The sequence below is a fragment of the Rhinoderma darwinii genome, chromosome 3, assembly GCF_050947455.1.
Source record: "Rhinoderma darwinii isolate aRhiDar2 chromosome 3, aRhiDar2.hap1, whole genome shotgun sequence".
NCBI classification, from domain to species: Eukaryota; Metazoa; Chordata; class Amphibia; order Anura; family Rhinodermatidae; genus Rhinoderma; species Rhinoderma darwinii.
The window spans coordinates 167,785,170-167,797,126 of NC_134689.1; the positions used below are offsets into that span (position 1 = coordinate 167,785,170).

The 11,957-nt window shown below is 37.5% G+C and overlaps 1 protein-coding gene across 1 annotated transcript in view; it reads left to right on the forward strand.

The window, feature by feature from the left end:
• The window catches only part of LRIG3 (leucine rich repeats and immunoglobulin like domains 3), a 31,200-nt gene extending 20,235 nt beyond the window's left edge, over window positions 1-10,965 (forward strand). The window contains exons 6-19 of the mRNA XM_075855026.1: window positions 314-457; window positions 1,141-1,284; window positions 2,068-2,211; window positions 3,991-4,071; window positions 4,226-4,297; window positions 4,508-4,579; window positions 4,747-4,910; window positions 5,242-5,562; window positions 5,700-5,981; window positions 6,479-6,931; window positions 7,346-7,501; window positions 7,820-7,963; window positions 8,056-8,313; window positions 10,514-10,965. Of these exons, the coding sequence (XP_075711141.1) occupies window positions 314-457; window positions 1,141-1,284; window positions 2,068-2,211; window positions 3,991-4,071; window positions 4,226-4,297; window positions 4,508-4,579; window positions 4,747-4,910; window positions 5,242-5,562; window positions 5,700-5,981; window positions 6,479-6,931; window positions 7,346-7,501; window positions 7,820-7,963; window positions 8,056-8,313; window positions 10,514-10,746 (2,668 nt within the window). The 3' untranslated portion in view covers window positions 10,747-10,965. The remainder of the gene's footprint in view (window positions 1-313; window positions 458-1,140; window positions 1,285-2,067; window positions 2,212-3,990; window positions 4,072-4,225; window positions 4,298-4,507; window positions 4,580-4,746; window positions 4,911-5,241; window positions 5,563-5,699; window positions 5,982-6,478; window positions 6,932-7,345; window positions 7,502-7,819; window positions 7,964-8,055; window positions 8,314-10,513) is intronic.
• The last annotated feature ends 992 nt before the right edge of the window (window positions 10,966-11,957 follow it).

An 11,957-nucleotide genomic window follows, 5' to 3' on the forward strand; every position in this document is an offset into this window, starting at 1 on the left:
ATACTGCACGTATGGAATAGTGTAGTAGTGAATAGTATTGTTTATTGCAAAAATAAAAAGGTATGCCGACGCATACCAGCCAGGCAGATGCAAAAAGGACCCTTTTTTTTTTTTTTTTTTTATATGCACCGGGTGAATAGGGCCTATGGATTTGTTCCACGTATACGCCAGGAGCTTTCCCAGTGCATACACTGAGGTTCATAGGGCTAAAATATTATATGAACAGGCTGTAAAAAGTTTATTCTGTTTTGAATTATTTGCATTACTATTCTAGAACTGTTATTGTAACCATCACTTCTGTTTTCTGTCACAGGGAGATGAAGCGTAACCGAATAAAACACATAGATGGACTCACTTTCCAAGGCCTTGATGCCTTAAAATATCTGAATATTCAGAGAAATGGGATAACACGGCTTATGGATGGAGCCTTCTGGGGATTGAGCAACATGGAAGTTTTGTAAGTCTATAACATTCTTTGTTTCCATAATAATCAGTGGTGGTGTGCCCACAGGCAAAATGGTCTATGGCTCAATGCTGCAGATATGTAGGCTGAAGGCAGTTTTACACTGACCGATATTCTGCCCGGTAAACGAGCGCTGATCCACAACATAGTATGTCGATTGGCGCTCGTTTGCTCCATTTACATAAATTATTGGAATGTATGTGGACGAACGACTGTTAATACGATTGTTCGTCCCATACGTTTACATCTTATCAGCAGTACCTCCCCGGGGAGGTGTGCTGCCGACAATCGACCATTTTTCAGGGCCTAATAAAAGATCTAAATGAGCGTTTACTCGTTTATCGACTCATTGCTGTCCTGTGTATATAGGGCAAAGATCGGGAACGCTCGTTTCCCCTATCATTGGCCCTGTGTAAAAAGTAAGGCTCTGGTTTGGAACCATGTTAAATTATGAAATTACTTTATGAGCAATTCTCTAGTATAAAAATCAAACCCTTTATAAGCAAATGTGATTCCAATAGTAAGACAGATTCAGTGATCCAGAGGGAATTTCTTTCTTTTAAACCAAGTTGTCTACTTTCTTTTTAGTTACCAACCTGCCATGGCACAGCATGTTTTTCTTATGTTTAATTTTGTGTCTCCATATGTGTTTACATTTGCATTTTTCCATTTTTAAGGCTGTTGGATCATAACAATCTCACAGAGATTAGTCGAGGCTGGTTGTATGGCTTGCTTATGTTGCAGCACCTCCATCTCGGCCAAAACGCCATCAGCAGGATCAGCCCCGATGCCTGGGAGTTTTGCCAAAAACTCAGCGAGCTGTAAGTTGCTTTTATTTAGTTCCAAATTTTAGTACAGATTCAATGCCAAAACATGAGTTTCTTACCACAGATTTGTACTTTTTTCAGAACAGTGTTACTAAGGCATTTTTTCTTCCTGACTTCACGTAGACTTATTTGTTATTCAGCCTTCCCCTTTATAGGACATGATGTTTTAATTAAGCCTGTCCTGCATTAAAATATACATCACACTGTGGGTACAATTTCAGTTTTCACACTAAGGCTGGATACACACGAGCGTGGCGTTTTTGCGCACGCAAAAACGCGGCGTTTTGCCTGCGCAAAAGCCACTTAACAGCTCCGTGGGGCATCAGCATATGATGCGCAGCTGCGGGCTTTTCGCGCAGCCGCCATCATTATGACACTCCATTTGGATGTTTGTTAACAGAAAAGCACGTGGTGCTTTTCTGTTTTCATTCATCCTTTTCACCGCTGTTGCGCGAATCACGCAGTTCGCACGGAAGTGCTTCCGTTCGGCATGCGTGGTTTTCACGCACCCATTGACTTCAATGGGTGTGTGATTCGCGCAAAACGCCCGAAGAACGGACATGTCGTGACTTTTTTTCAGCGGACTCACGTTGAGTAAAAAGCACGCACATGTCTGCACGGCCCAATAGACTAATATAGGTCCATGCAACGCGCGTCTGTCACTAGTTTAGTAATGCCCTATCTCCTAGCTAATCTAATAGGTGTAAATGAAACGTAATTCCCGTTTGTCTGAATAAATCCTAAGTAACATTTTTTTTTTTCCCTTTAATTTTCCAGAGATTTAACCTTCAATGAATTAACAAGATTAGATGAGTCAAGTTTTATGGGATTAAGCCTGCTTGGAAGACTATTCATAGGCAACAACCAAATTAGTAATATTGCTGACGGTGCTTTTCATGGGCTGTCCAGTTTAAGCACATTGTAAGTGACCATATCCTTCTCATGAAACATGTATTGAAACATTTCTATGTTTTAATATTTGTGGTTTACTGGTTAAAAACAGATTTAATTTTGTGTGCCCTAATAATGGTGTGGAATAACTTTGTGCTTTCTGACAATGAATTTGCTTGAAGGTATTGGGTACAGTAAGGCTATGTTCACACGGGGTATTTTGCCGAGTTTTCTGACGCGGAAACCGAGTCGCAAAACTCGCCAAAAACGGCCCGAGAACGCCTCCCATTGATTTCAATGGGAGGCGTCTGTGTCTTTTTCCCGCGAGCAGTAAAACTGCCTCGCGGGAAAAAGAAGCGACATGCCCTATCTTCGGGCGCTTCCGCCTCTGACCTCCCATTGACTTCAATGGGAGGCAGAGAAAGCGTATTTCGCGCTGTTTTATGCCCGCGGCGCTCAATGGCCGCGGGCGAAAAACGCTGCGAAAATCGGCGTGCAGGGAGAGGAAAATCTGCCTCAAAGTTCCAAACGGAATTTTGAGGCAGATATTCCTCCCCCAAAATACTCCGTGTGAACATAGCCTAAAGGTGAAAAAGATCAATGGAAATACCCTGGTGATCACTTTTGTTTTAAAGTAATTTCCTAGTTTACATCTAAATCAGTAAGGACACCCACCAGAGTCCTGTACTTAAATGTTGAATAGATTTAACCTATAGAGGTAGAAAGTATTTACTATACATGTATCTATTTTCTAATTTCTTCTGTTAGATTTTATACCTTTTGGCAATTTTACTTTTTATACCCCAGTTTGTGGTTAATAAGTTCTCTTAACTCACGGCTATTGTGGTGTTAATACAAATTGTGGCCCCTTATATTGTCCTGCTGTGGTTTCTCTAGAAACTTGTCCTTAACGAGGATCTGTCACTAGTTTAGTAATGCCCTATCTCCTAGCTAATCTAATAGGTGTAAATGAATATTGGGTGTGGTCTGACTGAAAAAGAGTTTTGGTGGTCGTTATGATACTAAGGGCTTATTCCATGTGCTGTCCGTTAAAAAAACCCATGCAATTCAATGGGACTGTTCAGTGCCATTGTTGTAACGGACCGTGTGGAGGGCCCGTGAACAAATAGGACATGTCCTATTTTCGTCCGTTTTCACGGATCCTTCTAGACTCAAGTCTAATCCCTAAAACAGTCAGTTTTGGATAAATGGTGATACCAATAAGGTTTGTTATAATGGTATCACTATTTATTTATTTATTGGTAGAAGGTTCAATGTACCTAATACCTTTTGAACATATAAGTGATCTATTTTATGTAAGGTTCCCACAACATCTCTGTAAGAGTTCCAAGTTTTAGCAACAATTAAAACAATTCTGAGGTTCAAAGCCGGTAAACTCCTACAGTTTGTCTTTTTTTTTTCTTTTTTTATTATGCATTCAATACTTAAACGGTACAGGAAAAAGTAAGGCGGAGATTTGCAAAATGCTGGAAAGTCATCACTGTCCTATACCCCCAAAGAACTCACTAGGGGGGAAAGTCATTTAGAGTATCAATTGTTATGAATAGCAGGTCATCTGAGGGCTAATGCTGGCCTGGCCCAGGGTTTGATTGTTATCAGGGTCTTACGTTATGCAACCTCGCCTCTCACAGTTGGAGGACAATACTTGAGGATTCTGTTCCAAAAAACAATTACAACATTGCGGTTCTTTCCTGCTTTTTTGTGATGTTCATTCTTTTTTTAAATCTGTGAAGTATAATCTTAACAAAGCTTGGTTTATTTAACTGTTTTTTGTTTTTTTTTTAACAGGGATCTGAAGAATAATGAAATTTCTTGGACTATTGAAGATATGAATGGCGCATTCTCTGGGCTTGAAAAATTAACAAGGCTGTAAGTAACTTTTTGTACCATCTGCATTTATTTATTAGGAAGTCACTCAGATTCTCATAGGTTTTCATTGAATACACAATACCATCACATCAAAGTATTTCTACAATCGCATTTAACAATCACTGTCTACATTACGCTGATATTTATCTTGTAGGATGCTGCAGGGCAATCGGATAGGATCGATTACAAAAAAGGCATTTTCATGGTTGGAATCGCTTGAATACTTGTAAGTACATGGTCTGTGTTTTGGACTTTCTAGTATAATGGTATTTTATGCTATTCTATACGCTTCATTTGCGATAGTTTTGCCTTTTCTGAATTAAAAACTCAAGCAAACACTGGTTTTACAGCTTTTTATCATATTTTGATATTTTAGATTTTTTTTATTGCACAATATTTATTTTCCCTTTTTTTTTCTCCCTTTCCTCACATTCAGGGATCTAAGTAAAAATGCCATTGTGTCAATGCAGAGTAATGCATTTTCGCAGATGAAGAGACTTCAGCAACTGTAAGTTTTTATGCCTTCCAAAATTATTTTCTCCATTACTGTAAGATACTTGTCCCTTGTATGGAGTTCTGCATCAATAATCATTGGCTGCCACACTTTTGTTGGCTTTGTCCAAAGCAGTTTGAATCTATCTTTGTAATTTGCTTTCATGTTATATTGTAATACAGGCATCTGAACACGTCAAGCCTTTTGTGCGATTGTCAGTTGAAATGGCTACCACAGTGGTTGACCGAAAATAAGTTGCAAGCCTTCGTAAATGCCAACTGTGCACATCCCCAAAGTCTAAAAGGCAAAAGTATCTTCTCCGTGAGCGCTGATGGATTTGTGTGTGGTAAGTTTCTTAAGTGAATTTTATTTAATAATTCTCTTTCCCTTTTTTTGGTACCTGACCTTTTTTGTTTTTGACAAAATAAGAAATCGGTTTATAGACGATAACAAGATTGTTTATTTTTTTTTTTTATAATAATTAAGGATGAACCAGTTTTGGGTAAAATGTGGTATTGAGAACAAACAACACAAATCTATAATTCTGGCCAGAGGGGTAGGCTTTAAAGTGTGCACTAGTCCTGTCTATTTTTTTATTCTGGCAATTGTATAATAATAGATTTTGTAATTTATGTTCACTGATGTATTTTCATTTTTTTTCCTGTTATTATACATAGATGATTTTCCAAAGCCCCAGATTACTGTCCAGCCCGATACAAAGTCTGCAATAAAAGGCTCCAATGTGACCTTTATTTGCTCGGCAGCCAGCAGCAGTGACTCCCCAATGAGTTTTTCTTGGAAAAAAGATAATGAAATTCTACATGATGCAGAGATGGAAAGTTATGCTCACCAGCGAGTACAGGGTGGTGTTGTAATGGAGTACACCACTATTCTAAGGCTGCGCAATGTGGAGTTCATCAGTGAAGGAAAATACCAGTGTGTCATCTCCAATCATTTTGGAACCACTTACTCTGTCAAGGCCAGGTTAACTGTTAACAGTATGTATTTCTGCATTTTTATTATTGCTTTAAATTTATTATTGTATTTATTTGTAATTATTAATCTCTCATATATATAAATTTGCGTGCTTTTTTTATTTTATTTTTTTCCTAATTTTTATTTAATTTTATTTCAGTGCTTCCTTCATTTACAAAGAAGCCTATAGACCTTACTATTCGCGCTGGATCTACCGCTCGACTTGAGTGTGCTGCAGTTGGTTACCCAACGCCACAGATCGCTTGGCAGAAAAATGGTGGGACAGACTTCCCTGCGGCCCGTGAGAGACGGATGCATGTAATGCCAGAAGATGATGTGTTCTTTATTGTGAATGCTAAAATTGGAGACACTGGTGTATACAGCTGTACAGCCCAGAATAGTGCAGGCAGCATTTCAGCCAATGCTACGCTGACCGTGCTAGGTAAGTAATCTTTTACACAGTTTATCATAATCAAATGTTAAAAACTTTGGTCTTATATGACAATTAAGCCTGGAAAAATGTGGACAACTATGATAACTCCCCCTCCTCCATTAATCAAAATATTGTGTGTGTGTGTGTGTGTGTGTGTGTGTGTGTGTGTGTGTGTGTGTGTGTGTGTGTGTTTTTTTTGTTGTTTTTTTTTATTATTTTGTACTATTTTTTTAAGAGCGCATGTCCACCATGACATTGCTCTATTGCAGAGACATATCAGAGTCTATTGGATGTAGTCTATAGGAAGTAGAAATAGTGTAATGCAGGAAATAGATTATTTTCTGCCAAAGATAGTATTTTTTGTGTATGTAAACTGGGACAGTTAGTGAAATGTAGGACATTTCCAAAATTAAAACCACACTACCATGCGTTTTATGTATGTATTTTGCCTTTCTGGCAGAGAGTATAATTTAGTAATACATTCTTGTTTTCTTTCTCAACAACAGAAACCCCATCGTTTCTGCGACCGTTAGTAGATCGAACTGTATCAAAAGGAGAAACCACAGTCCTGCAATGCATAGCAGGGGGAAACCCTACACCAAAAGTGAATTGGACAAAGGATGATAAACCATTGATTGTAACAGAGAGACATTTTTTTGCTGCTGGGAATCAACTTCTTATTCTTGTGGACACGGACTTCGAAGATGCTGGAAAATACACTTGTGAAATGTCCAATATTCTTGGAACGGAGAGAGGCAATATACATCTTTCCGTAATTCCAAATCCAACATGTGATTCCCCTGCAAATTCCACCCCATCGTTGGAGGATGATGGATGGGCCACAGTTGGGGTGGTGATTATAGCCGTGGTTTGCTGTGTGGTGGGAACCTCCCTTGTGTGGGTGGTCATCATATACCACACAAGAAGAAGGAATGAGGATTGCAGTGTTACAAACACAGGTGGGTATAACTGTAGAGCAGGCCAGGAAATAAAAGCTGTTACTTTTCAATTTTGGTTTATCAAATTGACATTCATCAGTGGTTAGAGGGACACCCAAGTTTGAAGAACATATGTTGCGCAGTGAGCTTTATCTGGCAGAAAAATTGTTTCTGAAAGTATGAAATTTTGTTTTTTATTGAAATGGACCACAGATTACTACAGTAGATGTTTTTTTTAAACTTAAGAATATTCTAGGAATATCTTTTTTTTTAAATCCAATATACACACTTTATATACACTTAAACTATCATTCCCTTTTTATTTATTTTTTTTGTATTTCATACTGAGATGTTTTGAAGTGAAACTTTTGGTTTTCTTCTATAGTCTGTTGACTTATTTGAACTTGTGTTTAATTCAACCCTTTTATTTTACAGATGAGACAAACCTACCAGTGGATACTCCTAGTTACTTGTCCTCCCAGGGAACTCTTGCAGAGAGGCAAGAAGGATACATCTCTTCTGAAAATGGAAGCCATCATTTCATAACCTCCTCCATGAGTGGTTATTTCTTGCAGCAAAGAGACACTAATGGTATATTAGACTTGTGTGTTTTTGTGTTTTCTGTGTCATCTAACTGCACAATACAACAGACCGATAACACTGGTTCCATAAGCTTCTCACAATAGTGTATATTCCACAAACTACATAAAATAAATTTCATTGTATATAATTTTTTTTAGTATTATTCTTAAATGAAAGTCACTATGTAGTCAGTCATCTGTAACCAAAAGCTTGGTGGTAAAGGACTATCTCCATTATAATGCTGTGCCTTCAGATTGGTTGCACAGCGTATTTATTTTTCCCTCTTTCTTTTTGTTAAAAATTAATTATATATTGTTTTAATTATAGGAGTATGCCATTTGGATAATGGAAGTGAAGCTGACTTAGAAACTGGAAACGATCCCCTTCACTACCACCACATGGGGCAGCAGAGCTCATTCTATTTGAAAGGAAACCTGTATAACCCTGAAGGATGTGAGGGCTATCATTCAGGTCTGTTGAAACATCAGCAAACCACCTTTTTTGTTCTGTGCGATTTAGTATTTAATGCAAATATTTAGTGATGTATTTTTCTTTTCTTAAAGGTAACAATTCAGATCAAAGATCTACTAACTTCAATGACTATGAACCAGATTATTTAACACGAAAAGACTTTGGTTCCTCATATACACAACAGAAAGACGATCATTTCATCAATAATTCGGATGTCCATGGAACTTTTCCTGTGATTTATGCTTTTCCTGGCTCTGTCTGTGATCCGATTGAAGATAACAGTGTTAAAACTGATTCCGAGATGGACCTTTTTGGCTTCAAGACAAATTCAGACAAGACATTGCACATGGGTAAGTCACCTATCCTTTTATCAAAATATATTTGGTTTTAGTAGAGGGAAATGTGACTTAAAACTGTTGTGAATGTTGACGCATAAGGTTTGAATTAACAGATGAACGGTTGAATAAATTAAATAACCAAACCGTTTTTGATATGGTTACTTGGACTTAGCAGATCAGTTATGGCCATATTCAAGTCTACTGTGTGGAAACTTGTTTTCCCATAATGGAGCGAATGTTAGGAAACCTCCAAAATGTCATCCAAGACCTTAACCAGCTTTAAAACCAAACTCTTAAATGTCTGTAATATTGGTGTTGTTTATGTGGTAGTTTACTTTCAGAAATGAATATACACATTTGCACTATAATTTTAATAACTGTCAGCAGGATGTGTATATTTACTTTTTGTATATATGTTTTTTTTTTTTTTACGTACTTCCAATCACTTCTAGTTTTACATCATGTGTGCTTCTACAGAATTTTTTAATGGTGACGACTACTTTTTTTTTTTTTTTTTTTTTTTAATGCATTATTACAAATATGCAATTTTGTGAATCTGAGAAATATTTTGAATTAAATGCTTCACAAACTAGGGATTAAAAAAATAAAAACCATCAGATTATTGTGAAATTGACAGCCTAATGGTTTAACCCATTAGTGACCGCCAATACGCCTTTTAACGGCGGCCACTAACGGGCTTTATTCTGATGCATATGCCTTTTTTACGGCACTGCATCAGGATAAAGTAAACCGAGCAGGGAGCGTCAAATCTCCCTGCTCTCAGCTGCCAGATGTAGCTGAGCACTGGGAGCGTCCCTGCTCTGCCGTGTGAGATCGATATAAGTATCGATCTCACCCGTTTAACCCCTCACATGCGGTGCACAATAGCGTGCACCGCATCTGAGTGGTTTTGGAGAGAGGGAGGGAGCTCCCTCTCTCTCCCACCGACACCCGGCGATACGATCGCCGAGTGTCTGTGTCTCTAATGGCAGCCGGGGGCTTAATAAAGGCCCCCAGGTCTGCCTGGAGTGAATGCCTGCTAGGTCATGCCGGAGGCATGACCTAGCAGATGCCTGTCCGTTTTAAACGGACAGGCAGTAATACACTGCAATACAAAAGTATTGCAGTATATTACAATAGCGATCGGAGAATCGCATATTAAAGTCCCCTAGTGGTACTAGTAAAAAAGTAAAAAAAAAGTTTAATAAAGTTAATTAAAAAAAACACAATAAAGTAAAAAAGTTACACATATTTGGTATCGCCGCGTCCGTAACGACCCCGACTATAAATCTATTACAGTATTTAACCCGCACGGTGAACGCCGTAAAAATTTTAATAAAAAACTGGAAAAATTGCTGTTTTCTGTGAATCCTGACTTAAAAAAAATGTGATAAAAAGTGATCAAAAAGTTGCATCTACTCCAAAATGGTACCAATAAAAACTACAAGTCTTCCCACAAAAAAAAAGCCCTCATACAACCGCATCGGCGAAAAAATAAAAACTTTACGGCTCTTCAAATATGGAGACACAAAAACAAATAATTTTGAAAAAAAAGCGTTTTTACTGTGTAAAAGTAGTAAAACATACAAAAACTATACAAATTTGGTATCGTTGCAATCGTAACAACCCGCTGAATAAAGTTATTGTGTTATTTATATCACACGGTAAACGGCGTAGATTTAAGACGTGAAAAAGAGTGGCGAAATTTCAGGTTTTTTTCTATTCCCCCCCCCCCCCCCCCAAAAAAAGTTAATAAAAGTTAATCAATAAATAATATGTCCCACAAAATGGTGCTATTAAAAAAGAAAACTTGTCCCGCAAAAAACAAGACCTTATACAGCTATGTCGACGCAAAAATAAAAAGGTTATAGCTCTTGGAATGCGACGATGGAAAAACGTAAAAAATGGCTTGGTCATTAAGGCCTAAAATAGGCTGGTCATTAAGGGGTTAATAAAGGGTTTTGGGTTTTTTTTCCCCCTTTTTTTGTTTATTTTTAGAAATCTTGCAAATTCAGAAACCTCGCAAATAAAAAATGTGTAGTACAAATGACACCTCTGTAAAACTGGGAGATTCTCAGTGTAGTCAAAAAATACAAAAGCTAAGCTAGGTGGATGAGAAGTCATGCCTGTTAGTCCTAATTTCTTCTCTAGATTTTTGTGACTTTTTTTGAAAATACTGGCTTTAACATTTTTTTGTATCTTAAATTTTCAGGGACATTTGGGAAGTCTGTGTGGAAGCCCCTTCATGAACCCTTTCAGAAGACAATGGGATATGTGACCGCACATAGTAATGATCATTCCTCATCGGATATACATTTAGACTGTAATAAAGAAGAACCAACAAAAATAACTTTTGCAGATGAGACTGGAAAGGATTTCTACAAGAAAAATATTTCTGAAGATCACAGGACTCCTAAGTTTTATTGCTATGATATTGACACATAGCTGCTGAATAGTATTTGCATTTCTTAATCCAAAGACTTTAACTTTCTACCTCAACGATAAACTTTGCCCAAAGGGAAAACAAATAATGAATTTGAGTGCATGCAAAGTCACCAGAAATGGATTTCCGAAAAAGAATCTGAAGAAATAACGTTGCATAAAATATTTTCTTATTTTAGAGCTTTGTTTTTATATAAAGAGAAAAACCATCCATAATTTAAAAACTGTAAATATTGATTATAAATATTTGTATTTTTTTATATATAAGATTTTTTATGAAAAATGAATAGTAATGTATTCTTAAGAAGTGGCTAAATATTTTTGTTTTTTGGCTCTGATCAAAATGTACATTTGCACAGTATGGTGAATAAAGAAGGTGCTTTTTAACATGTTATTAACTATTCAGGATGGTGAACTTGTATGCCAATTTACTATAAAATTGGCTGATTTGTAGATGGATGTGTGTCCATCTGTCCTGAGATACATAGTTAACTTTGTTGCCAGGTGCACCATGTACTGACAGGGCCATGTCTTGACCATATGGCAGCTTGAGTATTAACAGGGTGATCTAGTATGGTTTATGGGTCATCTTCTCTGTTAGAGCACTGTCACTGTGAGGCTGGGTTCACACAACCTATTTTCAGACGTAAACGAGGCGTATAATGCCTCGTTTTACGTCTGAAAATACGTCTCCACTACGTCGGCAAACATCTGCCCATTCATTTGAATGGGTTTGCCGACGTACTGTGCAGACAACCTGTAATTTACGCGTCGTCGTTTGACAGCTGTCAAACGACGACGCGTAAATGGACTGCCTCGGCAAAGAAGTGCAGGGCACTTCTTTGCCACGTAATTTGAGCTGTTCTTCATTGAACTCAATGAAGCACAGCTCAAGATTTACGAGTGTCTCAGACGCCTCGCAAAATGCGAGGAGGAGCATTTACGTGTGAAACGAGGCAGCTGTTTTCTCTTGAAAACAGTCTGTCTTTTCACATGTAAATTACAGCTAGCGTGTGCACATACCCTGACAATCGCCCATGTTTCCCAAATGCTGTGCTTTAGTACCACATTATCCCTAAACTTCTCAATTAATCACATCTTTTGTTTTCCAGTTTTATGTAAATAAACCTTAATCGTTATATAAATGTAAAGTTATACAACTTACTAATGTACTTTGTGCTTCAATTTGTCACCATTTTCAAGATATTAGTTCG